Source organism: Camelus ferus, chromosome 28, assembly GCF_009834535.1.
Source record: "Camelus ferus isolate YT-003-E chromosome 28, BCGSAC_Cfer_1.0, whole genome shotgun sequence".
Lineage (NCBI taxonomy): Eukaryota > Metazoa > Chordata > Mammalia > Artiodactyla > Camelidae > Camelus > Camelus ferus.
In genome coordinates, this window is record NC_045723.1 from 5,260,067 (window position 1) to 5,287,985 (window position 27,919).

Below are 27,919 nucleotides of genomic sequence, written 5' to 3' on the forward strand. Positions count from 1 at the left end.
GCTAGGACTTCCAATACTATGTTGAATAAAAGTGGTTAGAGTGGGCATCCTTGTCTTGTTTCTGATTACTTAGAGGAAATGTTTTCAGCTTTTCACCTTTGAGTATGATGTTAGCTGTGTGCTTGTCATATGTGGCCTCTATTAGGTTGAGGTATGTTCCCTCTATACCCGTTTTGTTGAGTGTTTTTATGACAAATGGATGTTGAGTTTTGCCAAAAACTTTTTCTGCATTTATTGAGATGATCATACAGCTTTCATTGTTCAATTTGTTATCGTGGTGTATCACATTGATTGATTTGCAGAATCGAACTAATTTTTAAGTGATGAAGCAGATCAGTCATTACAGGGACCTGGGAGGAGACACAGTGGTAGGAGGGAGTGAGGACACTTCAGCGGGTGATGCATGTATTCATTATCTCAGTTGTGATGGTTGAACAGGTGTATGCAAGCAAAATTCATCAAATTATATTCTGCTTTTTAAAAAGTGGAGAGAAATCCTTGTCTGTCTTACTGTAAATCTGAGCCATAGTCCTACTGGACTGTGGGAAGTTCAGTCTCATCCAGTGTCAGCCCCTCCTCCCTAAGGGCTGCACCAGAATCTAAGAGGCTGGCATGGTGTCTCCCAAACAAGCAAGGCTCCCAGCCCCCAGGGCATCCCTGTCCCTAACCATGTCCCCAGTCCCCATCTGCATCCCCTCCTCCAAACTCAGTTCTCCACTCCTGGCCCACGCAGTTCAACCCCTGAGCAAAGGTCACTGGTCTCCTCACTCTCCTTTTCCTCATTCCTTTACCAAACAGGTTTTGTGAAAGATGGCAAGAACTAAAAAATTCCCACTGACGCCCCAAGACCTTAACTCCCAACTGTTCCTCTCCATCCCAAATTGCTAAACCCAGATTCACCAAATCACAACTCAAGAGTCTTCAGACTCAGAGCTCCTGCATCTTATCCTGAGCTAACAGAGCCTCAGTTTCCCCACACCTTGAGAATTTGAACAGCGCCAAAGTATTCAAGCAAGGTGAACTCTGACTGACTGCCCAATCGAACCCATAAATCTTTCAGTTCTGGCTCCCTAGAGAACAGACTGGGACTGCTCTCACATGACAACATCTTAATAAAGGCTTACACTAATGGGGCTTGAATTTCTCTTCCCCATCCTTTCACAGTCTATATGTGATGTCCTCTTAAGGCCAGAAACCTAAGTATCATTCCCAGGAGGGTATCAGTCTCACCAGGGGCCCAGATGTCCTGTTAACCGTGAATGTTGTCAGGGCAGTTCAGCTCAAGGCTCAGCCCTGGCCACCCTGCCCCAACTCAGCCCACTGTGTTACTCTGTGTCCTCACAGGCTGATTTGGCCTAAAATGCACTCACCATGGGCTGCCAGAGTCTCAGGGTGAGCGCACACATCAACAGAGCGTCTGACTTGGAGAATTCTGCTCAGCTTTCACAACCCTTCCTGAACCAGGGCCACGAGTGTCGGGGGCCCTTTGGTGTTTGTTTTTCGCAGAACCCAGCTCATCACAGTCCAGGTCTGAGGCTTCTCGAAGTCTGTGCCGTAGCAGTTTTCTCCTCCACTGCATGCAGAAGGCAGCCACTTCCAATTCCTCTGGATCTGGGGAAGGTTGTCTCAAACCCTGGAGGAGAGAAAGGTAATTAAGTACTGAGGGAGGCTGTGCACTCTCCCAGTGTCCGCTGACTGGAGCTTCTAGGGGATTCGTCTGCGTGAGGCTGGGGCTGGTTTTCTGATGTTCTGGCCCTAATGTAAGAGAGAGCAAGGAGAGTACTTGGAGAGGTCCTCTGAACGGGAGCCCACTCATTCTTAAAGGAGAAACACAACAGAGCAAAGGAGAATGTTCTGACAATGTAGTCAATTAAAAAAAATTCTCTAACCCAAATTCTACCTCCTTCTGGACCAACTATCCCTAGGTCTTTGGCCAGTGGCCTCAGCAGAGCCAGGACACTGGTGTACACTGCAAGCACTCAGCCTCACTCCCAGGTTCTCCTGCACTCAGATGGCCCGGGGATTGGGACACGGGGACTGGTCCCACCTTGGGTGGTGCTCCAGGATCAGGGGGAGGCTGCAGCCACGCTGGTGTGCAATGGAAGAGATGCTGATCCACAGGGTCCTGTCCTGAGCCTTCCTCTCAGCCTTCTTTATACTCAAAAGATTCTGGAACTTGTAGCTAAAATACGCATGCTTTTCAAATGCTTTGCATCATGTGTGCCTATTCCATGTACTCTCTGAATGTAACTGGTACAAAGTTTCTCAAAGCTTGAAATGAAAATTCTCATTCTATTTATTTAGCGCCTCCATGCACTTGCCCACTATTCTAGGTCTGTGGCTTCGTGAAGTATATGCTCTAATCAAAGAGCCAGACAAACACATAAAAGCGAGGACAAGAGGCGGACAAGTGTATAACTACAAGGTGTGGTAAGTGCTACTGAGGACTCCTACGAGGTGTGAGAACAGCAGAAACTTGTGTGATTTCATTTGGATACAGTGTGGGTGTTTCATCCCTTCTGAGGAGGTGGAATCCAGGTTTCCATCTAAAAAGATAAGAAGGAACCAGACACGGGACCATTTGGTAGAAGTGGAGGGGCAGGGACCCATCCCGCGCTGGTAGGACAGCACATGTGAGGGCCCTGGCCGGGGATTCTTTTAGGCACCCAAATATTTCCCATTTCCTGTCTCCACTAGGGACATAGAAATCAGGTGACAGGTTTGGGAAAGACGTGAAGTGAATTTAATAGCTGAGAAGCAGGGGGAAGGGTATCGCTCAAGTGGTAGGGCACGTGCTTAGCATAAAGAAGGTCCTGGGTTCAATCCTCAGTACCTCTAAAAATAAATAAACCTAATTACGTACCCCCTCTGCCAAAATAAAATAATTAGACAATACAATAATAAATAAAATATTTTTTTTAAAATCTGAGAAGCAGGTAGAGTTTTCTCACGAATGTCTGTAATTTACCGTGTTCCTCTCACCCTGTGGCCCGGGTCATGGTCCTGTGCGTGTCTACTCTATGCCAACGTCTACTCTGGGGCTCAGCCCTCACCCGGAGACTGGTGGCTTCTGCGGCCCTCACGGTCTTGGAGACAGCACCGAGGAGCTGCTGTGCACCTGCCACCAGGAGCTCGTCAGAGTGCCTGCTTCTTGCCAGGGAGGCCTTCACACTTGGGAGTTGATGGGAGGAAAGCAGTTAACATCACCCCAGGTAAGAGGTGTGACCTCAGATAAACAAATACCAGACGGTTTTACAATGTGAGCCTTTTCCACGAAGCCGGGGGGCCTCTGTGGAGACTCTTCAGAGAAAGAACATCCTAAAGGTATAATGTAACATTTTAATATAAAACTTGTATTTTGATTCTAAGAAAGTATGACTCATATAGTATCTACAAATTAACAAGAAATATAGTTTTAATAAAAATAACTAGAGAGAATAAATGCCCACATCCATATATCATGAAAGGGAGTACGAAATTTTGTGTCGAATTGCATTCAGGACTTAAAGTAGAAGTTCCAATAAAAGATTAGACTGGCTGTTTCCCAGCTGAATTACACACCTCAGTGACACCTGCTTCAAGCTGAGTGTCACTGAATTTAGTGAGACAGGTTGTTTTTCACTGATGAAAATGAAGATGCTGTGACACTGCAGTGACTAACTTTGGTAAAATCTCAGGACGTCCAGATCCCTTGAGGACTGAGAGCTTGGTAAATACACCGGTGTTAATCATGCCTTTTTATTTTCTGTATTTCTGATGCACTGATATCTTTGGACCATCTGACCTTGGAAAGGCTGCCCCTCCCAGGATTAGCCTATTCCTAGAGATAGTAAACCACTTGCCTGCAAGCGCACTTACACGTGCAAACCAACCAATCCAAATCCACACCCCCAACCACCCCCTTTATGGAGCTCTTACACTCTGGGCCACTATTTCCCTGCCCTAATCACCCCCAGGGCCAGGTACCACCCAACTAGAGGTCATCTCTATACTCCAGAACCCAAATTCAAATCAGCCTATCCTAAACCCATTCAGCCTACTTCCCCTGCATTGACATTTCTTCCCACAAAAACCCCACTAAAGGGTTTGTCCCCTAGCTCCTTCTGCTCTTCCATCCACCCCGGTGCTTCCCTGTGTGGTCCTGCGTGACATGACTCCTCTTTCTGGGGGTCCTAGAGGGGTTTTCCTCCTTGCTTTCCTCCTTCTTCCTTGTCGTTTCCATGTCTGCATGTCCTACCAAACCTGATTTTAAAAAATCCTAAGTACCCTTGCAACAATACCCGTATTTGAAAGGCTAAAATTAGCTGCAGTTCCTGTATATTAAGTAGAAAAAATTGGGTAGCTAATCTTGAGATGATTGTGTGCCTGAAATATTATTTCACACATGTGAAACAGGCACATGCATTTGGTTTAAAAAGAATTTATATACCGTGGTCTTGGTGATATTATTTTTATGCCTCACATCATTGATAATAGTCTTAACTACCAAGCTTTCCCATTATATAAGAATATTACTAACAATATTACTGATGAATATGCCACTGCAGGTAATAAGGGACGGGGCTGGAAATGAAACCACCCTATACTTAGATCATAATGTTCTATACTATCAATGTAAAAGCTATTCTATGGGAACAGTTAACAAAAACTGCTCAACTCCAGAGTTTGGGCACGTTAAATGAATTCATCTTAACATACGCTCTGTGCTGGCATAGCCTTTCTTAGGCAGGTGACATTTAAAGTACTTTCACTTTGCAATTAATATATTTTTAGAGATAACTGGCTTGTTAGATATGAAGAGTATAAAAACAAATAGGGAGCTAAAGGTGAAAATATAAACATGATTTATAAAGTAGCGATCAGTCACCTGCGTTTGTATATTAACCCCGAAGTGTCATGAGCCCAGCAGCACGACCGGGGTAAGGGCACAGGGTTGTAGACGGAGGAGGGCCCAGTGATGAAGGGCAGCCTGAGATGTTATTTGATTCTTAAAAATTCCTTATGGTTACTTTATAGTCACACCTACTCAGGAACCAGTTCTCCAAGTTAAATCTTTTTTTCTTTCTTAAGTGTATTATCAAATATATATTTGTGATACAATGATAAATGACAGTAGCTTAAATGTGTTTTTTCGTGCTCTCTAATAATTCTCTATATTTTCAACATTTGACATTCCCCAAATAAATGTTGACTCATGGGGTTTAAAACATTCAAAGGAGTGTACAGATGAAGCAATTACACTCCCCCACTCTAAGCCCTCCCTCTGGGTCTTGAGAAAGCAGAAGACAGCAGTTTCCCCCAAAGCCGTCTCCCACCTGGAGATGATGTGAAGCTGGCTGCTCATTGTTTGAACCTGCTCTACCACACACAGGAGCTCCTGGGAGCATCTTGGTCCACACAGTTCTTAGCAAGGATGTGGATAAGTTTGGCGAAGTTTTGTCCAGAAGTCACAATTTTCCTAGCAGAGGTAATGAGCTGATCTTTGGTCTATACCAAAAGAAACGAAAGAGTTAGAAGCAGGTAACAACGCCCTCACAGGTCTTCCCTGAGACATCAGTGCCAAATTGCAAATGTCCAAAAGTTGCTTGGCACAAATTCTTTCAGCCCCAGGGCGAACGTATTTTAGCTTAGTCTAAAACCAGGATCTCCTGAGCTTCCTCCAAAGGCTTCAAGACCAGCCACTGCTGGGTTAGTACGAAGTTTATTCTCCTGGAAACCACAGAATGAGGTGGTCCAGGCCCATCCATCTGTGGGGGCTGCTGGAGGGAAGGCAGCCCAACCTCCTGGTCTTGAGCTAGACTTCCTCCACAAAAGCTGAGGCCTGCACTGACTCAGACAGAGTTTTCAGCAGGCCCAGGGCAGAAATGAGGCCCCTCAGAAGGGCCAGGTGCGGGGAACATGCAGGCTGGAGGACGTCTTGGCTTGACCAGAGGGGCCTTCAGTTCCATGGAGAGCTTCCCAGAGGGGAACTGATAATTAAGGAGTTGCTGACAGAAGCCACCTCTTAGTTAGCTGATTTGAAATTTCAATCATTCTGGACCTTATTTGTCTTCATTTGAGAAGAGAAATTTGGACAAGATTGGCAGCTTCCTTCTCTTTCCTCTTCTTTCATTTTTTTTTTTAAGCAACAGAACTCTTTATTCAAATAAAATCTTCATAATGGTAAATGTGGAGGCGACCAGTACAAGTAAAAGATGGGCTTCCTCAGTGGATGGGGGAACCCAAACCAAAAACTACACCTGCTTGTCTGGGATGAGCAGGTCAGTGGCCCTTCAGCAGGCCACAGGAAAGTAGACACAGGCTGGAAAAGGAAAACCCAGGTGCTGCCACAGGTCCTGCCATTGTAGCCACTGTGTAGACAGGGGGGACCCCTCCTCTCCAGATTTGGTTCAGATGTCAAGATGGATGATGCCGCCACGCATGAACCAAGAAGGTACGAAAAGGTTTATTACTCACATAATGAGGCTTTCTGGAGAGAGTGGGCAAGCTCCTAACCAAGCCTGGAAAGGCTCTGAAAAGGCGCGAGAGAACAAGGAAGGGGCATGGGCTTGGCTTTCGTTGTGGGCAGAGGATGGGGCCGGGGTGAGGGTTTCCACTCATCAGCCAGGGCTCGGGTGGTTTGAACTTCCCACTGGCACCAACAGAGGCCATGCCTGGGCTTTTTTATTGACTTGCCCAGATGTGAAGCAAGCGAGGAAGAAGGAGGAGTGGATGGGACTTGAAAGCTGCCAGCAAACAGCAAAAATGAAGTGACCCTGCATTGTAACTGCCCTGTTGAGGGGCTCCTGAATCCCATGAAGACTGGACACTAACTTAATGGACAGAACTTAATTTTGTTTGCCCCACTCTTTTCGTAGTGGCTGGCCCTGATGGGGAACCACTTCCCAGCTCCCTCCCCTCCATGTATCATGCTGTCTCAGCTCCTCCTGGAAGGGAAAAATCAATGCTAATAAATCTATGCTAAAGGCTTGGTTTATTAGAGGTATTTGCAATTCCAGATAAGAAAGGAGTGGGTACAGGCTTGTCCAATATCTAATTCAAGCAATTCCAAGCTCCAGGGCAGAACATGGAGCCAGTGGCAACCCGCAGACCTACAGTGGAAGGAGTTTTCTAAATGGCTCCTGGTGCCAGGCTGCCTCTCCCTTCTGGTCCCCACACTCAGAAATGGACTTCTTTTATTTTTTTCAATGTTGGTGTGTTGGTGTTAAGCAATGCTTAACTACACCGCATCAAGAAGAGGGCTAAAGAGAATTAGAACAGGAGACATGCGACTGAAGTTGATCCCCCCAAAGCCAGAGGAAACCGGCCTCCTCCTCCCCTTCCAGGCTGTGCTGGCCCTGAATGGCCATCTCTCAGGAGCCTGTAGTCCCGTTACCTCTATTTTGGGGAGTTTTTAAAGACATAAATGGCTCCCCTTCAGTTCATCCTACGGGATATGAATGAGTCCTTGATTTTGCCAAATTGCAGCTTCTGGCAAATTTCCTTCGCTGATGGAATAAGGCAAAGCCTTAACAGTAAGCCCAAAAGAGGACGGGAAGAGAGAAATGAAGTGAGCTTTACAATACACCCGGAGAGAGGGGGAAGACAGCGCCTGAAAATGTGCTTGACGGCCTCCGAGAGCGTCCCCTCCTTCCTGGCTGTCCTGGCTTCTGCAGGGCAGCAGCTGGGAGTCCTGTTTCCCCCGTGGTGCCCAGCCTCCCACCACCCACGGGAGGCCCAGTACCAAGATGCGTCCTCTTCTCCTCAGACTCTGAGCCATCAGGAGCACCTCCTCGGCCATCTGCTGGGTAATCTGGGAGATTCTGTTCCCACTGCCCACGCGGCCATCCTCCGGGAGAGGCGGGTCCCGCTCGGCGTGCAGCCGGGCTGGACAGCAGGGGGCGCTGCAAGGGGTGCCGTTTTGCTGCGGCTGCAAGAGGAAGACAGGGTGGAACTGCTGAAATTCCGGATGCTCAGACCTTCTAGCCACAGTGGGGATGTTCACGGCCTCTTAATCATTTTTAAAAGAAGAGTAGGAATCAAGAGGGTCTCCGAATCCCCGTTACTCTGCGCTCCGTTCACCCCGAATTTGCATAAACTGAAACCCAGCGGACTCAGATCCCAGTATGGTTAAAATACCACATCTTCTTTCCCTTGGTGAATTTTCAGGCCTTACCTGGAAGAGAAGAGAATCAACAGCTTCTTGAAAAAATTCAGGAATCCTTGAAACAATTATTCTACATGAAAAGACAATTCTCTTATGAAAAATTATTTTTTTCTCCCATTAACTTGCTTGTTGTTTTCTAGTGAGAAAAACAGTAGCTTCTGCCATCCAGAAGCCGGTGAGGGCACGTTATCCTTTTTTGGACCCTGGGTGGGGCCTCCGCTAAGCCTTTTCCAAACTCTGGAATGGAGACGAGTTGTTCTGCTCTTGGAGGTAAACCCAGTAACAGAGCGTCAAGAGTGATCTTGATGGTCTCCCGGCCTCACGATATCCTGGGCTTCTGAAGGCAGAGGCTGTGCCCTGGATGCTGGAAGGAGGGAGAACGCCCTTGGGTGGAGCCTCTGGGCCTTCCCACCCCTACTTCTCCCCCAAGACCCCAGTGTAGCACAGTGATGCCTCAGAGGGACATAATATAGCTGCTGGAAAAGTACGAGCATGATAGCAAATTCTAAGTTCACGAATCTATTTGGTCTGAGGCTGTTATTTCACCAGGAGAGGAATGGAAATCAAACGACAACTCCAGGCACGTGTCCCTTCCTCCCCCACCTTGTGGGCGGGCTCTGGCCAGTCTTTGTTTGCAAGCACATGGGAAGGGCGCTGCATTAACGACATAGGACCAGGAGACCAGTCCCCCAAGGATGGGGTTGGGTGAATCGCATCCTTTGGCTGTAGCTGTAGAGCTCAGGCCATGTTTAAACAAGAAATTGCCAAGTGGCAGACGAGGGCCAGGAGACTGCGTAGGTTGGGGCCCAGGTGACCCGCCCCGGGGTGTGGGTGCCCCACATCCGGGCAGTTGGCCTCAAGCTTGGCCCAGGAGCAGACAGAAGCAAAGCATTTGGGAAGAGTCCTAATTGCTTAAGTTCAACTCAGAAGTTGTCCAGATGCCAAGAATAGCAACCAGCCAGGTAGGTGGCTGGCGGTGGTGCAGGCGTCCATAATGAAGGCTTAATGGTGAGATGTTTTCCTTTCTAACCATAAGGTATTCACTTCCACACTGGAAGCCAATCTAGGCACAAGCATGCACCCCGCCCCCCAGACTCACCTGCACTGGGAGACCCCCTGGGTCCAAGTTCACGTCAGAGCTTTTATTGCCTGGAAAGTCCTTCCTCACTGGCAAATACAAATCCCCAGCTTCCTTTGAAGCTCACCTCAAGACCGCGCTCCTCTCAAGAGACACCTAAAGCATCAGTTCCATCCCTCCCGTGACCGCTTTGCCCCAAATTTGAACCTCCTCTGCACTTCCAGGCTGTCTGTAGCATCCTTGCAAGCAATCTAAATCACTTACCGTGCACCTGCAACACCCCAGACAGTGTGCTTGGCCGGAAGGATCTAAAGATGAATAAGATCAAGTCCTTGAACTTGAGTGGCTGCGAGTTTAGACTTTCTGTGCTAGTGCACCTGAGACGTCACCTGGCTTGGCTATCGTTTTTATGTGTTTTGTCTCCAATTAAATAATCTCCCACCTTCTGAAAACTGCTAATTGGCCTTGTTTTAGACAGGCTGGGATGCCCCCTGAATGCTGGGAGGGGCAAGCCAGAGCCTATTCTGGAGAAGGACTAACACACTGAGGGCCAGCAGGCTGCCCAGATGGGGCCCCGGAGTAGGTGAAATGAAGAGAAAGGAGAGAACTCAACTCATATGCAATTGGTGATCCCTGAGCCAAGAAGTAGGAAACTGGGAAATACTCTTTTCAACTCTTGTTTCATATTCAGCTGTCAGGGATCTTAAGCATCCAAAGTTAGAAGTGTCTCCAGGCTCCTCGATAATGAAAGAGGTCAGGACTCTGTTGGCAATCCCATAACTGGAATAAAGAATTTTCAGGTTGTAATGAACAAGGGCCCGGAAGACACACCAGCCCCTTTCCAAGACCACAACCCCTCAGCGGGCTCTGACTTACCAGGTGCTCGCTGTTTCACGTGCTGTTCTGGGCTGGGTGGAGGGTGTCTCTGCCCCCCAGGAGCCCCAGGGAGTGGGAAGGTGGAGCAGACACACACAGACACACACACACACATACACACACTCGGATGGTGATTCTCCCTCCCGGGGGGTAGCCCTCAAGGCAGAGCCATTGTCCCTACTGCCCAGTCTATGCACTAGAATTGTGCGCGTGAAGGAGAGTGCTTCCTTGGGGTAGGAGCCTTGGAAGGTGAAGCCTGGCTCTTCACCCAGAGGAAAGCAGCCTGCAGCAGGAGAGGTGGCACCCCTTCATGGACAGGAGTGGTGACGGGGGCTGGACTAGCCTGCCCTTCTCCCCGTTCCCAGTGCCAGCGGCCCCAGGCGGCCAGCCTCACCCTGCTCTGCCAGCAGTTCTGTGAAATGCTCGTATGGAGAAGTTTTGATGAAAAACGGAATCTGCCAGGTGAAGTCAGAGGCATTAAGTATGTGCTAGAAAGACCTTATGGAAAACAGACCAGGAGGAGCCCGCAGGTTATCTGGATTCATGGGACCAGGCCCTGTGGAGCAGGAGCGCCTGGGGGACAGCTGGAGTCTGAGCAGAGGCGGTGTGGGCTGCAGGAGCGAGGGCGCCATGCCTGCCCTCCTCCCAGCTACTCTGGGAACAGGGCCTTTCTCAGGGTAATGGCATTTTAATCAGAAAAATGAAGTGAAGAGTCATGGGGTGGAGAACACATGGTCTGGTCGGCTTCGTCTTGGGAGAAAGCCCAGGGAAAGGTTTGGGCACGTCTGTGCAGCCAAGCATGAGGTCGCGAAGGGGTCAGATCAGGTTGCGCTGGGCTGAGCGCGTCTGCTCGGGGACTTCTCGGGGGGCACTGCCAACCTACTGTACCCCCCACAGTCTGTGTAAACAAATCAAATGTTTGGGCTCCACAGTGTCTGGCGTTGTCTGGTGCCCCAGAAGGAAATGACCGTGCAGGGAGGGGGTTCAGCAGACCCAGCAGCCTTCCAGCAAATTTCCCTTTTTGCCTACAAGGATTCCTGCCACTTGCAAACGGAAGAATTCTGATTGGGGTAGGGAGGTAACATCGCAGGGGTCAAGGTGGCATGACGCAGCCTGGTCCACGGTGGGAGTGCTGTCAGTCCAGCAAGAGGAATCCCCTCGAGATGGGGCCATGAAAAGACTTCATAGAAGTCAGCCATTGTAGGTACGACTACAGGACACTAACCGTGTGCCGGGCAAGTGCAAGTGTTTTACATGGATGTGTTCATCAGCCCTCCGCCAGGAGAGCATCAGTGTACCCATTCTCTAGACTAGAATCTTGAAGTCCAAGATAGCTAAGACACTGCTCTGAGGTCTCAGAACTTGGAAATGGGAGAGGCAGATGCAGCCCAGGCAGTCTGGTTCCTGATCTTGGATTCTCAAAGGCTGCCCTGTGCTGCCTGCCAGATGTGAATTACAGACATGGGCACCAAGAGAGCTTTTTCTGGAACTTGACAGGGGGCTTTGGTTACTAGAAAGAAGGCTAGGTGGGGGAAGAGGAAAGATGCTGACTTTCCTACCATGCCCAGGTCTGCTGCGACTGTCCCGGTGGTGGCTGGATCAGCGATGCAGGTCCCCGCTGAACACCCTGGGGTGTCTCTTGGGGCAGCACCCTGAGAATCCACACTGCTGGCTGCAGCTGCTCCCGATGCACCCTCCCCAGGGTGGGGTTGGGGCTGGGCAGGGTCCTGTTCATCACTGGGCTTCAGGCACTGGATCAGGAGTCTCCAGGCCTTGGTGTGACCACCTTTCCAGGCCTGGAGCTGGGCCACGGCATGGTGAGCCTTGGCTGCCCACTCCCACCAAAGCCAGTCCTCTGGGTGTTCTTGGAGCACAGGGACCCTCTGGGCCACCTCCTTGGTGAGGATGAGAATACTCTCCAGAGCCATAGGAAGGTCTTCCTGGCAGGACCCAGACTCCTGACCTGCCACGATACCCTGCACAGCTTGGATACCAGACACTATTCTTTCCAGGGAGATTTCTGGCCGGGTCTGGGGGTCTTTGCAGGCAGAGAGCTTTGGGCACAAGGCATCTTGGAGGGCATGTTCATAGTCTGCATTGATATTGCCAAGGTGGCCAGTCAGGGCCTTGGCATGAAGGGTGAGTTCTAAGCAGAGAAGTTCAAAGCGAGTAGACAGGCTGGGAGATGGTTTGGGGGAGGAAGCCAGAATTGGTGCCACATCCAGCACAGCGTCTGTGAGCACATGGACTTCCCTGCACAGAAAGGAGATCTCACCCTTTGCTTGCTCATCCCCACACAGAAGGCAAGACAGCTTGGCAGCTTCTTGCAACCTCTGAGAAACATCTGCTGCCTGAGCCAACCCTTCCTGCAGCCCCTGCTGATCCTTCACAGCCTGTCTCAGGGGCAGCAGGAACAGGCCTTGTCTCCCACTGAGCCTCTCCAGGCAGAGGAGCAGGTCTTGAACAGCCACCGACCACAGAAGGCACCCGTCCTCAATGCTCTCTTCCCATGACCTAGGGGCTTGGAGACCACCAGAGGCCAGAACCTTGTCTAAAAGCTGTTTAGCATGGGTCTCCACCTCCTCCAACCTGCCTTGCATTTGTAAATGTGCTTCTGCGAGCCCAGTTGAGTCAGAATCCTTTTTACCCAAATCCATGGGCCCGCTTTTGGCTGCTAGTTGGACCATTGAAGCTAAATTCTGCTGAAGCTCCATGAACACCGCCGTGTTCCCTGGAAGATCAGCTGCTGGGTTATTGCAAAATAGCTGTTGACACAGAGAATACCAGTCACCGGCTATGACCACCAAACCTTGCCTGGTGTCCCTGGTTCTCCCAGACAGTTGGAGAGCTACTTCCAGAGGCCTATCAGTTCTGGCAGTTGTGCAATGTTCTGTCTCCCTTGCTAGGTCAATAATAGAAGGTGGCAGTGATGGGATTTCCTGGAGTTCAGTTATTCTCTCTGAGACCAGTGGTCCCTCTCCAGCCAGGACCTCCTGAGCTGCATTCATAGCTACATCCTGTTCCTGCAGGATGAAGTGAGCTGAGGTCACTCCCTGGTGGCTCTGGGTCTCTACAGCAAGGATGGGTTTGTTGGTGGCAGGGGGTGGAGAGCCCCCTCTCTGTGGATGGGTGTCAAGAATCAAGGGATAGGAAAGGTGGTCACTCGGTGGATAGAAGGTGCCTGGGTCATTTTCCCCCAACCCAGGCTTCCTCTGGTGTTTCAGTTCAGGAACTGTGCAGTCCTGGAGGCAGGGGAGAATGAAAGAAGTCTGTCTCTTAGCCATGCCAGACCTTTGGACTTGGTCCCGGAGGGGGCTGAGGATATCTGGGTGGTTAGTCCCGTCCAGCCCATCTTGGATGCTCTGAGCTGAAAAGATCAGATGTCTTGCCATGGTTAAAAGTGCACCTGAGTCCTGAGAGCTGTGCCCACCTGCACAGTGCTGGGCAGTTGCACCCAGGACCAGGGACGATTGCTCCAGCTGCTGGATCAAGACTCTCAGGCCATTTCGGAAAATGGGATCTCGATCTTGGTCCACATACCTGCTCATCACCTGCACTATGTGGGTTGCTCGGCCCTGTAAATACGCCGCCAGTGGAGAACACTCTCTGGAATCTCCACTCCTCAAAGTCCATGTAAAAAGGTCCAAGCGTTTGGTCATTTCCTGAACCGACACCCTCAGGAACTCAGGAATATTGAGAACATCATCAAAACATGCTAATAAGCCTTCAGACGCCCTGGCCCACTCCTGAAGCAGGGCCTGCAGGGTAGCAGGGCTCCGGTCCAGACCAGACCCTTGGGGACTTTGTGAGAAAAGCAGTTGCACTCTGACCACAAGCCCCCAAAGGCCGACCATGGCCGCCTCCATGTCTTTGCCAGTCTGTTGTCGCGGGCAGCAAACCAAGACCAAGCGAGCCACTCTGAGCATCTGCTTGGCCTGGTCATGGAAAGCAGCGAGGAGACGCTGGAGGCGCTCAGGCAAGGCCTCGCCATCGCATGGGGAGGAGACTGGGGATGTCGCCAAGGCAGCTTGGACCAGCCTTTGAAGAGGACTTTGCGTGTCGGTGAACGTGTCCAGGATCTGGCGCAGCAGCCCAGTGCGGACCTCCTGGGAGAGGTCCTCAGTCGCCGTCCGCAGCGCCGCGCACTCCTCCGCCGGCTCCTGGCTCCCCCCGCCCGTCCCCGGAGGCCCGCCGATCGGGTCCAGGCGCCGGGCGCCGGCGCTCCGTAGCTCCAGCAGCCGGCGGCAGCGGGCCACCAGGCGCAGGCGCTCGGGCGGTGCGGAGCAGGCGGCCAGGCGCATGCAGTGCCAGACCACGGCCGCCAGCGGCGCGTCCAGCCGGTCGCCGCGCAGCCCCTCGGGCCCGGGCGCCGCCAGCAGCTCGCGCAGCTGCCGCAGGCGCCGGCGGAGCGCGCCGTGCGGGGCGCGGGCGGCAGGGGCCGCGGCGCCGGGATCCAGGCCCACCAGGAGCTCGCCCAGGGTCTTCCTGGCCAGAGCGAAGACGTGGCGCCTGGAGGCGGCCAGCTGCGGGTCGCAGGGTCGCCGGAGGCGGCCGCGGGCGGCCGCGAGCAGCGCGGGGACGCAGCCCCGCAGCAAGCGGCCGGCGCGGCCCAGGCGCTCCCCGGATCGCCGCGCGGTCAGGCCGCCCAGGCGCTGCAGCGCCGCCGCCAGGTCCGCGAAGGGGCCGCGCAGCGAGGCCGCGTCCCCCGCCGCTTCCAGCGCGTCCAGGCAGGTCAGGCACCAGCCCGCCGCCCGCACCATCTTCCTGGCCATCGCAGCGTCTTCCAGGAGCAGGACCTATTCGAGCAATCAGGGGAGGAGAAGCAGGAAAACGGTTTCTGGAGCCGTAGCGAGAGCAATGGCAGCTTCCTCACCACCCCCATCCCCGTTGTATAAGCAAACATCCTTCAAAAGACCGAAGAGTGCAGACTCCCAGAGCTAACAACAACGATAATGTCACCTACAAGTGACGATTAAAGAAAGCATCTGGCTTAACTGAAAATATGAGACCCCCGAATTGGGCTACGTTTGTGGGGTCCAATCTGGCTTTGAAGCGCCCATCTCTCCTGATGGGAGGAAGAGCAGTCAGCCGTCTACATGGTTAGCACCGCATCACAAACGACAGGGTGTTTAGGAAGGACTTACTATTTGCATGAGGATGATGGAGGCTGGCGAGATGGCCTCTCCCAAAGTGCCTCTGAGAAACCTTTCCTAGTCTGACTCTGCTGCTCCCAGACGCCTCTGTCCACCCCCTTCAACAGAGCTGGTACCCAACCACTGCCCAGGGCATGCCCTCTCTTCCTCCCATCAGCAGGTGCCAAAGCCCTCCGGGTCTGTGCCTCTCTCATCTTCCCATCTCCGATCTTACTTTACTGAGGATCTCTTAAACTACCAATACAGCCCCCCACAATAAGCCACACTACTGAAGTTTTAATGATGAACATTATTAATACGTTAATACTAGATAATATTTAAGGCATGTAGATTCTAACAGGAAGCGATGTCCCAGCTGAAAGTGTTGTGCCAGGTGGTGGAGTGCCAGGATGGAGAATGCGGAGTGTTTGCAGGCTGAGGGGTTATCCTGGCCCCTGAGAGCCTCCCAGCCGCAGGTCAGCGCAACAGGTTAGCCAAATAGGCTGAGAGTTGCAGAAGTTTCAATACCTTCTCCCTACAGCTCCTGGCCATGGGTAGGGTGGGATCACCTCTTTATTATTAGGGGTTGGTGGCCAAGTGTGGGGGATGACGGGGACACATGTGGGTTTAAGATCATAGACTCTAACTCAGTATGTCTACCCAGCATCCTATGGCAGCTTCCACATTTAGCATTTATTAGTAAATTGGTAATGAACTCTGTGTCTGTGATCTTGGCATAAACTCAGGCAGCTTCCGCTCTCTGGGGTAGGCACCCATTGTGGGAATGACATGCCGGGTCCATGCTTCCCAGCAATGAGCGCTCTGTCCAGACCAAGCCAGCCAGCCAGCCCTGACATCAGCCTCACCTTCGTGGTGGCCACCAGGATCTGCTGAGCTGTGGTCACTAGCTCCTCCAGGTGCCTCTGACATTCCGGCCGAAGATGGAGCTTTTGGGCAATGAGCGTGATGTTCCTGGAAGACAGGATCAGAGACTCGGCAGCAGAGCCCATTTCCTCCTGGAGCCACTCTTCGTCAGAGTCTCCTGCCAGCCTGAACAGACGTGTTTTCACTCAGCAGTTACCAACCAATATAATGTTACAAAAAAGAAACATCCCCATAAAGAAACTATGATACATAGAAGTAACGGAGCACTCACGATAAAGCCATTAAAACGGTGGTTAGGTCTATAGATATGGTGATAGAAACCGCTCCAAGACGTGATACTGAGTAAATAAAACCAAACTACAGAATAGCATATAAGGCAAGATCTCATTTGTTTTCAATTATGTGCAGATCTCCATAGAGAGCCATTTATCTCGAAGGATAATCAAACTGTGTTCTATCTTGGCATTTTGAAATATGCTTTGTTCCTTTTTGAATTGCTCTCATTTCCCCTGCAATGAACGTATATAATTACTACAAAAGACCAGTAAACCTCTTCTTGTAAGGAAGAAATATCTAGACTCTCATTTCAACCCCTGTTATCAAGAGGAGAGGTTTTATGTAACAAGAATTAGATTCCATGACCACAGATGTCCACAGCAACTGTTTTGTTCACGTGACTGCAAACATTTCTTTTTCAACAGTAATCCTTAATTGTGCAAAATAAGAAAAGTCCCACCTGCTCTGGCCCGATCTCATAATGGTTATTCTTTGCAAATGAGGCTGAGCTCTGCGCCTCTGGAATCTCAGGCTGGGAGGACACAGGAGTGCCAGACTGAGTGATCTCAGAGAAGCTCCTCTCAGATTTTGGTCCTTACTTAGTGTCAGTCAATTTCAATGCTCCTCACCCTTCCTGCCCCAACAATCCAGCTACCCTCACATGAAATATTCTCTGAGTTCTGAGGGTGCAGAGTCACACAAACCCAAACTGCCCAACACAAGAAAATAGCAAAACATTGGGGAAAAGGAATCCTGGGGAGAACGCGTGACAGCTGTTGCCTTCCTTATTTTACTTTTGGCTCCTCGTGGAGAATTTGCACATCAGCTGTTCAGCCCATAACTTTGACAGGCCATAAATATGACTGGGCCACATTCTGGCAACTGAACAGCGGCTGTGAGCATTGGTGTGCAGGACTTTGTGTGGACATATGCTGTCATTTTTTAATAAATAGCTAGGGATAGTAGGCATATGTTTAAAGAAACTGCCGAAATGTTTTCCAAGGCCATTGTACCAGGCTGCATTCTCATCAGCAGTGTGAGTTCCAGTTCCTCCACGTCCTCACCAATAACTTGGTATAGTCTTTTCAATTGCAATAAAATGTGTAATACTCCCTTGCCGTGGTTTTCATTTGTCTTTCCCTAATGGTTAGTAATATTTTATTCTCATGAGAATTTTGTCCTATGCTTACTTGCCATCTGCATAGTTTCTTCGGTAAAGTATCAGTTCAAATTTTTTGACCATTTTTATCAGTGGTTTGTTTCTCATTACTGAGATTTGATGGTTCTTTACATATTTTTATATACACTCTTATCAAATAAATGCTTTACAAATATTTTCTCCCAGTCTCCAGCTTCTTTTCATCCTCTTACTAGTGTCTTCTGAAGAGCAAAAATTTTTTCATTTTTTAAAAAAAATCTAATTTCTTCTTCTGTGCTTTAGGTGTTGTATCTAAGAAATCAGTTCTTAACCCAAGATCTCAAAGACTTTTCCCCTATGTTTCCTTCTAGAACTTTTACAGATTTATATTTAGGTCTATGATCTATTTGAGTTAACTTTTATATATGATCTAATGTATATATCAAAGTTCATTTTTGGGGTATATAAATATCCAATTATTCCAGCACTGTTTGTTGAAAGACTAACCATCTGCCACTCATTTGCCTTTAAACCTTTGTAAAAAAAATCAATACTAATTTATACCAAGGATTCATGGTATAATGAATAAATTCATACAAAGTGCACAGTATTAAAAGAATAATTTTAAAATGCATAACTGCGTTATAGAAGAGAAATCGCACAGAGCATTTATTGGGCCACAGTGTAATTCCACTAGAGATCAGAAAGATAACTAGAAAATCTCCAACTGTGTGATCCAGGAGAGACTGAAGTTGGAAGTGGAGGGGAGACAAGATGTCTGAAGCCAACGTCTTTCCCGGGGCTGCTGTGACGATCACGCTGACCGTGCAGACACAGCCCCAGCGGCACTGTTCACCCAGACTCTAAAGCACACGGTCCTCTGGGGACCCTAGGAGCCCTTCCCTGTTTACCAACCAGTAGGAGCTCCTGTATGTATATATACACATACACACATATACATACATATGCATATATATACACACACACACGTATATCCATGGATAGATATGCTTTATCTGAATTTTTTAATGAAAAGGGAGAGATGGGGAAGAAAAAGGTTGGGAAGAAGGAGTGGGAAGGAGAGAAAGCAAACATCTCTGGAATCAATATATACTGAATGTTTGCTCTGGTTACCTCTGGGCTACAGGCTTATGGGTAATTCTTTCATTCCTCATGTTATTCGTATTTTCTAAATGTTCATCATATCATCCATTTTCAAGCTCCAGGAAACGTATACTTGGTGTTGGCCTCTTCTTGTGGGGTCTTCCCTGAAGCCCTGACCTGCTGCCAACACCGGCCTGCTGATGTGGCAAGTTCCTTCTGGCCTCCTGAGAGCTTCCGCAGCAGAGAGAAGCACTGGGACTTGCCAGCCACACACTTAGCACACTTTCTACCGATTGCCTCCTCTTGCCCTTTCCTGAGAACTGCTGGAGGAGCTGCCCTCAGAGCTGATGGAGCCAAACCCAAGTCAGAATATAAAGTATTTGCAGTGTTGCCCTGATTGATGGGCTGGACCTTTTCCCACGGTCATGAGCACAGATAATTCTCTTTATAAATAATTTACTTGCCCGGAACAGACGATAACAGCAAGGGTATTTATAGTGAAACAGACAAAAGGGACATTTGCCTTCTCTCAAAGTTTAGTGTGACTTTTTGTTGTGTGCGATGACAAAATGCATTTAAAAACTTAGAATGTGCAAATGAGTATTAAATTTGGATAAAATCACTCTATGCACTAACTCCTGGGTAAATTATTATAAATATTTTGGCAAATTTGTTTCAATGAATGACTACCTCATGTAAGTGGAATCACACAGTATTTGTCTTTTAGCGTCTGGCTTATTTCACTTAACACTAAATCCTCAGGGTTCACCCATGTTGTAGCATGTGTCAGAAGTTCCTTCCTTTTTGAGACTAATATCCCACTGTATGTGTACACCACGTTTTGTTTATCCACTCATCTGTTGACTGACCCTTGGGTTGTTTCCACCTTTTGGCTGTTGAAAATAACGCTGCTACAAACAAGAGTGTACGCGTATCTGTTAGAGTTCCTGCTTTCAGTTCTTTTTCATATAGAATCAGAAGTGAAATTGCTGTGTCATATGGTAATTCTATTTTTAGTTTTCTTGAGGACTCATGTATAGTTTTGAATTCTTTGCTTCTAACTCACTTAACTTTTGAGCATGAGTATTTTTTCAAAAATATTTTTGTAACTCTTAATAATTTCAAACTTCCAAAAAATTTTGCAGAAATAATACAAGCTTCAATATGTGTTTCAACCAGATTCGCCAACTGTTCTCATTTTGCCATGACTGCTTTATCATTTTCTCTCCCTCTCTCTCTCTGTGTTTGTATGTGTGTGTCTAGAAAGTTCCAGATACGATGCTGCTTTACCCTAAAATGCTTCAGTGTGGATTACCTAAGAACGAGGACATTCACTTTGAGAACCACAAAGCAGTTATCAAAATCAGAAAATGAAACATTGATACAATGCCATTATCAAATCCAAAGTCAGTATGCTAATTTTGCTAATTGTCCCCAGTCTGAGAACATGAATAAAATTTAATTGCCAAGTCCTGTGGTGGGCAGTTCTAAAGATACTGCCACCCCAAAATCCCCTTTCCTCCCCAAATTGGTAAACAGATACAATTAAAGAGACCTTAAAATAGAGAGATTATCCTGGACTATTCGGGGGGGGGGGGTCAGTGTAATCACATGAGCCCGTAAAAGCAGCAGAGGAAGGCAGAAGGGGTGAGTGTGAGAGAAACTTGACCTGCCATTGCTGGAGGGGCCACACGGAATGCAGGTAGCTTCGAAGAGCAAAGATGAGCCTCTCTAGCTGAGAGCCAGCAGAGACACAGGTTCCTCAGTCCTAGGACCACAAGAACAGCCTGACTAAGCCTGGAAACGAACTCTTCCCAGAGCCTCTACAAAAGAGCCTGGCCCATGGGCATCTCCATTTTGGCCTGTGAGACCCAAAACAGAGGAACCAGCCAAGCCCACGAACTCCTAACCTTCAAAATGATGAGATACTAAACTTTGGGGGTTTTGGTCCTGGAGTTTGTGATGACTTGTTACAAAAGCAATAAAAAACTAATGCCGGTCCCCTCAGTCTCCCTTAATCTGGAACAGTTCTTGAGACTTTCTGTCTTGACCCTTGACTCCTTGTGAGAGTCCAAGACTGTTATCTGTAGAAGGTCTCTGAACTGGGGTTTGTCTGATATTTTATTAATAGCTTCAGGTTCTGCATCTCAGGAACTGATTCCACAGCAGGGGTGCTATGTCCTTCTCAGTGAATCATATCAGTGGGTGTAAAATGTTTTTGTCCCAATAATAGTAATATTAACTTTGACCACTTGGTGACATCAGCCAGGCTTCTCCTCCGTAAAACTATTTCCTCCTTTTAAAATGAATACTCTACAGGAAGAGACATAGGGACAATATAAGTATCCTGCTCCTCATTAAACTTTTGCCCGCTAATTTTAGCATCCATTGATACCCCTTGCCTGGAACAGTTACTATTAAGATAGGTGAATTCTCTGTTCATATTAATTCTAGCTCTATATTAGCTTACAAATTTTGTTTGATAGCCTGCTTCCCCACATAAAGCAATACTATAAGTATTTTCCCTAATTAATAAATGTTCATCAACAGCATTTTAAGCATCTGTTTAATGTTTCACCATAAGGTTATATCGTGGTTTACTAAACTAGGTCATTTAGCTTCCTTCTACTTTTTCATAATTTTAAATAATGACACAACAAATGTCCTTGTAAATACATCTTGGCTCATATTTATGAGTATTTCCTTAGGATAAATGAGTATGATTGGAATTAATGAGTCAACAGGTACATATTTTCTAAAGTCTTGGATCTGTATTATCAGATTATCCTCTAAAACATCATTAGTATATGAGAGGACCCATTTCTGCCAACAATGAGCATTCTCATTATTCTTTAATCTTTGTAAATATGTTGAGCTGGGAAAACAGTATCTTACTATTTAAATTTGCATCTGATTGTTTGCTAAAAATGTTTAGGGGAAAAGAATTGAGAGTATTAGTAAGATTGCATATATATTTTAGATTTTAAAAGTCATTTTTATTTCTTCTTCGGTAAAATATCTATACTTTCCCCACTTTTCTATTTTGGCATTTGGCTTTTCCTTGTTGATATAGGCATATGTTTTCTTTTCTCTTTGCTCTACTGCTCGTGAGAGCAATGACTCTGAACGTCTTATTCATGCTGTATTGCAGCACTTAGTGCCTGACACTTTAGTAGGTGGGCAATAAATACTTGTTGGATGAAACAGAGGAATATTTATGAGACTTCCTTCTATTTTAAAGATATATCTGGAGCAATCTTTCATCAGCTACCATGTGCCAGGCACTGAGCTCAGTGACTTGTGTATATTACTTCTCATACCCTGATGATAGTCCTATGAGATTTGGTTATTATCTCTACCTTCTCAGAGGAGGTACAGAGAGGTTTCAAGAACTTAGCCACAGCCAAACAACTAGCAAATAGTGGGGACGGGATTCAAACACGGGAAAACTAATTCCAGCATCTACATTAAGTTTTAGGTTATAAAAGTACAAAACTTTTGTTATAGTATTCTCTTTCACTTACAGAGTTTGGTTTTGTTGTTATAACTAGGCCCTTTAATTTTAACCCTGGAACTGGAATTTAATACGGAATTAATTTGCATGCTAGTTTACTAATAAAGAATCAGGCCCAATGCACTGAGTGACAGGCAGGACAATTAGGTTTGGACAACTCTGAAGATTCTTATCTCTATAATAAAAAATAATCTGTGAAATAAGAATGAACCTAGAAATCTTCTGATGGGATATGCAACGGCTCCTTAGTGGGAAACCCAGTCAACTAATTCTGAAGTATTTGCATAATGAAATTTCACTCCAGCTAATAAATAACGACATATTAAGTAGGTTTGCTTTATGTTTTATCACTTTATCTGTCACACCTGACACCTTTCCAAAAGCATCTAGGAAACTATAATAAGGCTCACGTTACACACTTCCTCCTCGGTAAACTTGTCAGGGTAACGGGCTTGAGTTTGAAATGATTACCTTTGGGCAGCTTGCACAAATTCTTCACTAGCTTGAGCCAATTCCTCTGCCATCTTCTCCAAAGAGGCAAGTACTTCACTCCCCATGTCTCTCCTCTCTAATGAGATGATCAGATGGCAAAGCCAAATGGTCATTGGTGAGATGATTCTCTCAATGGCCTTGTTCTGTATCATGGAGCCGACGTCATCCAAGAGGAAGGACTCCATCTGTGGGCAGAAGTATGACATGGCTGAGAGCAAAAGAGGAAGACAGCCTTCTAGTTAGGATAGAATGGATAACAACAGGTCAGAGTCCCTGCTATAATATTAAGAAAAGTCAGATAAATTATAAAAATTACACCCCAAACACGTGAGGGAGCTGCAGCAGCGAGGACTATGAGATGAATTAAGATTTCTGGGAGGGGAGACTCTTTCCGAGATGAGTTAGTATAGATGACTATTTCCTTAGGGGCGTTCCGTTAATTCTGGGCACAGACTCAGGAACAGAGCCAGGACAAGTCAGAAGTCCAGGGCTGGGGGAAACGAAAAGAAAACTTTGATAATTAAAGTTATCACCTAGAAACATTACATAATCCAACTGCCGAAAATCAAACAGAGAGAAAAATTTTAAAGCATCCAGAGAATAAACCATGCTATCTTTAAAGGAACAGCATTAAATCTGACAGATGACTTCATAGAAACAAAAGAATCCAGAAGAAAATGGAATGGCATCTCAAAAGCGATAAAAGAAAATCATTTCATTGTATACCCAGTGAAAATATACTTCAAAAAAAAGAATGTGCTGGGTGACAGAGCTGTCCTAAATATTGATTGTTGTGGTTACATAACTGTACATCTGTCAAAACTTGCAGAATTGTATGCTAAAAAAAAGGTAAAATTTACTGTATGTAAATTATGTTAATTTTTAATGAAAAGAAGGGAAAGAAAGAAGTTAGAGAAAAATAAGGCTTCTGTCCTGTGTAAACTCTATTGCTTGATCATTTTGATACCCACTGCCATCAATTCAGTATAGAACTAAAACAAGCAGATTAGTGGAACAGAACACAGAATCCAGAAATAGACCAAGCACATCTCAGCATTTAAGACAATGGGATGGTACGTCAATTCAGTGAGAAACTAATGGATTATTCAATTAAGTTGTTTGGCTGACATTGTCAGATTAGGGCTCCTTAAAGTAAGAGACAGTCTTCCGACTGCGATTCCAACCTTGTTGCCCATTACAGCAATTATGCTCCCCTTCCTTCTGACAGTTAAGAGCTGCCATATGGCCCCTGCTGTGCTGGGACCCAATTATCCTCATTGCTAATGGGAAGTCCTGTTCTGTGACAGCATCTCCGACCATTCACCCTGCCCTTCGGAAGACAGCCACTGCCGCACTTCCTATCTCCTGAATAAATAAAATGTCTTTCGAACTCTTCGTCCATTGTTTTGGCATCTCTACTTCACTTACTGCGGACCATTGATTTTTTCCAAGCCTCCAGAGCCTCTGAGCAGCACATTAGAGCTTTTCGTTTGGGGGTCTTGGCAGGGTGTTAAATCCTGTCATGTGAAAGATGCCCCCATGTTGAGAAGCCCTTCCTCATCCAACCTTACTTTCTGCCGCGCCTTGATCCACAGCCATCAGGATCCACTCCAAGTACACGCTTCCAGTTCCTCCTAGTGCTTGTTAATCAGGCCTTGCGGCTCCTTTACATATAATTCCTCCCACCCTCAGCAGGCCCAGGACATCCCAGGTGGACAGGCTGAAGGTCCATCCTAGCCAATGATCATAATGGCATTGCTGTCCTGTAAGACATCTCCCTCACAGTCTTCCAGAAATCAGGGAGCCTCTATCTCCAGCCAGGCGGAGCGTGCCAATTCTGCAGACCTAGCGGGTGCAGGGAAATATGGACATTCAAGGAATTCAAACTCATCTAGCCAGGTATCCAGATCTCCCCTCCCCAAGTCGTAAGGTCCCACGCCTTCTCTGGACACTTGACTAGACTAAGCATTCAGCCTCCTCTGAAGGTCCAGCAGTCTGAGAATTACGTCCTGTGCCTGCTCTTCGTCTTGCTGTGGCCGCAGATGCAGGGGACAGAGGGCCTCTCTAACTTGTGCGAGGGTGCCCCTCTAACTCTCCCACTTTGTTTTAAATTGGTCTTTGCCCTGAGGCAGTCCTTTCCTCTCCTCAAAGAATCAGTGATATTCAACAACATCAGTCCAATTCCATTGTCCTCATCATTCCTCTGTCTCCTGGACCTCACAGAAACCAGTGACACTGCATGCGGAAGTACATCTCCTCTGGCCGTTTCTTGTCTCAACTCAAGGTCTTAGAAAATGTGCTGATAAATGACAGGTTCTCTCGATACACCACCTCCGGTGAGGATGGGGGGGTGCCTGTTGCTGGTTGGCTGGTGAGTGATCCAACTTCCCAGTACCGACTTTCTCAGGTTGGACTCCCTGATACAGAACATGGTATAGGGGTGTGAGGATGCAGGGGTCACTAAGTGAAGCAGGATAGGTGTTACAGATGGAATGCTTTTGTCCCCCCAAACTCATAGGTTGAAATCCTACCCCCCAGTGTGATAGTATTAGGGGGTGGGGACTTTAGGAGGTGATTAGGTCATGATGGTTGAACCATTATGAGTGAGATTATTACCTTCATACAAGAGACCCCTGAGAGCTCTGGCCCCTTCCACCATGTGAGGATACAGTGAGACGACAGCCATCTCTGAACCACGAAGCAAGCCTTGCCAAATACTGAATCTGCCAATCCCTTGCTCTTGGACTTCCCAACCTCCGGAAGGATGAGAAATAAATTTCTGTTGTTTATAAGCCACCCAGTCCCTGGTATTCTGTTATTGCAGCCCTAAATGACTAAGACAATAGGGAATGGGAAAGAGACAGCTAATGTCTTGGCCTGACGTACAGGGGCAGCTGTGGGGCGCGCTGGCAGGCCATGGTACAGATGGTGCATCTGACCTGGGGTATCAAGTGATCATGTGATCAGAACTGCCATCATCAGATGGGCGCTGCCAGCCTCAGAGTCTGAAGGAACCAGCAGTAATCTGGTGTCTGCTGAACGTAGGACATCCAGGGTCACGTTCAAGCAGGTCCAGAGCACACCAGTAAGCTTTGTAAGCAGGTAGCCAGACCGCACATCGTCTACTCTTTCTCAGCTCATCTCCCAGCATGAGGGGCTAATTATCACCAGGCAACAGAGGGAAAAAGGAACCTGAGTTTGATTCATGGTTGAGTTGGCTAAATATGCTGGTACCAGCTGAAAAGTCACCTCTGTTTACAGGTTTACAGGGAGAAATACGTCATCTACATTTGACCAAGGGCAGCGAGAGAAGGCTGACGGCACAGCTCTCCGTGTGGGCATTCACCCCAGCAAGGTGGTTATCACACAACGAAAACTGGACAAAGACCGCAAAATGATCCTTGAAATTTAAAGCTACATCTCCCCAAGTAGGAGAGGAAAACTATTATAAAGAAGAAATGACTGAGAAGGTGCAGGGATGAAGTCCGCTAATACACAACTTTAAAACTGCTAAAATGGAAAAGAAAGCCCCATTCAGAGATGAGGCTGAGTGACAGTGGTGAGGAGACACCCTCCCAGCGGGCAGAGATCCAGGCAGCGTGCGTGGTCCTCCACTTTGGGTGGAAAGGGAAGTGACCCATCAACTCATGGGCCACATGTACTGATACGGGGAAGGCAAATGATCTCAGCCTGTCCGATTAAGGCTGACTCAAAAAACCTGATGAAAGACAGGCTCTGTGCCTGGAGCTGCTGGCAGTCATTTTCCCCATAATGGGGGCCTGCTACTGGACAGAGCTGGGACTGAAGGAAGAGAGCCGAGGGACGGAGCCAGTGAGACCATGGCCTGACGACATTGCTCAAACCCTTCGATTCAGGTAAAAACTTGTCCTCCAAGTTAGCCTTTTTTGGTTTTGCTTAGACCATTTGATTGCCTTTGGGAGGCCCAGGTGACATACCTGGGAACCTCCCACAGCAATGAGGCCTCCCTTCTACAAAGCTACGGGTGGTCAACACGTTGTACTTATAGAGATGGAGGGGGGAGCTACAGAATCCCAGCCCCCTGTCTCAATTATCAAAAAATTAATTAAAAAAGAGGTTGTTGGATCTAGTATTTTTTTCATTTATTGGAGTTTGTATTCTCATTTTTAAATGGATACCCACACAGTGTTTTTAATATGAATTCTGCTAAAGAAACTTCTGTTCGTTTTTGGGGAGGTGGGAGGTATTTAGGTTTGTTTGTTTGTTTATTTGATGGAGGTACTGGGGATTGAACCCAAGACCTCGTGCATGCTAAGCACACACTCTATCACTGAGCTATACCCTCCCCTGCTTAATGAAGCGTTTTAACACACCAAAACATATCATAAAATAAATTATTCCAGATAAGAAAGAGCTTAACACATAAGAAAAAGGAGAATGCGATTACTCCTGCTTCTGAATATGCCTAGAGATCAGCCCACACCATCTTATGCCAAGAGTCTGAGTTGTAAAAACCCTCTGACCTATCTTTGATTGACAATCATGAGAGTGTAGCCACCCACAGAGAACCAACAAGGGGGAAAGCATGGACATTCTTGCTTACCTTGATGGGAAGATGCGTTCCACTCGCTCTAAGCCAAAGAGCAGAAGACTGGATTCACTCTAAATGTAAGAAATCCAATTTTTGAAAAACAGCAACAGGAATCTATTTACAGCCACACCACAGTTCAAGACTGTGGCAGCTCCCGTTAGCTGACTCCGCCACTGACGTCACAGACAGTATTGCTAACAAGCACACATCATCATTTATGCATGGAGTCACTGAAGGTCTGCTGTTTCTGCAGTGTTGAAGGTTCTGCTTATTCACAGGAATAGGAACCAGATTATAGTCTAAGAAGGAATGTAAATGTGTTCATCAATTCAGTCACAAAAATAAAACTCAACTATGGGTCTTCAAAAAGTTCTGTTTTGGGGAACTGAAAGGAAATGAGGCATCTGAAAGCCAGATGATAAATCACCAAGAAAGTTCATTAACTTGGCTTCTTTCTAGTTCCCTTGTGTGTGGATTTCCACAAGAATCTGCTTTGTGAGTAGATATTCAGGCTGCTGTTCCTTGGAAACAATAAAACAACTGGGGGCTTCAACTGGTGGGGGGGGGGAGATAGCCTTAAATACGCATTGAAGGCGTGTACTGTGTCCCACGTGTTTTCCAGCATCTCACTTGTTTTGTAGAATAATTTAGGTAGTATTATTAATTTCACTTTACACATGAAGCAAGCAAAAGATTGGGGCACATGAA

General features: G+C 47.4%; 1 protein-coding gene across 6 annotated transcripts; it reads right to left on the reverse strand.

Moving 5' to 3' along the window:
• Positions 1 to 27,361, reverse strand: LOC106729446. 6 transcript variants are annotated; one of them, XM_014558338.2, is made up of 7 exons: positions 27,224 to 27,361; positions 22,621 to 22,826; positions 16,099 to 16,282; positions 11,660 to 14,896; positions 7,724 to 7,909; positions 5,316 to 5,487; positions 1 to 1,633 (listed from the first exon to the last, which is right to left on the reverse strand). In XM_014558338.2, the coding sequence occupies exons 2-6, from the start codon at positions 22,824 to 22,826 to the stop codon at positions 5,359 to 5,361; spliced, it is 3,942 nt and encodes a 1,313-aa protein (XP_014413824.2). In that variant the 5' UTR covers positions 27,224 to 27,361; the 3' UTR covers positions 1 to 1,633; positions 5,316 to 5,358. The 6 variants fall into 6 exon arrangements, 2 of the variants coding, with proteins under 2 accessions (XP_014413824.2, XP_032325648.1); XR_004315872.1 differs by lacking the exons at positions 1 to 1,633; positions 5,316 to 5,487 and adding an exon at positions 9,489 to 10,004 and having other exon boundaries at positions 7,788 to 7,909; XR_004315875.1 differs by lacking the exons at positions 1 to 1,633; positions 5,316 to 5,487; positions 7,724 to 7,909 and adding exons at positions 8,031 to 8,155; positions 9,838 to 10,004.
• Positions 27,362 to 27,919: the final 558 nt, after the last annotated feature.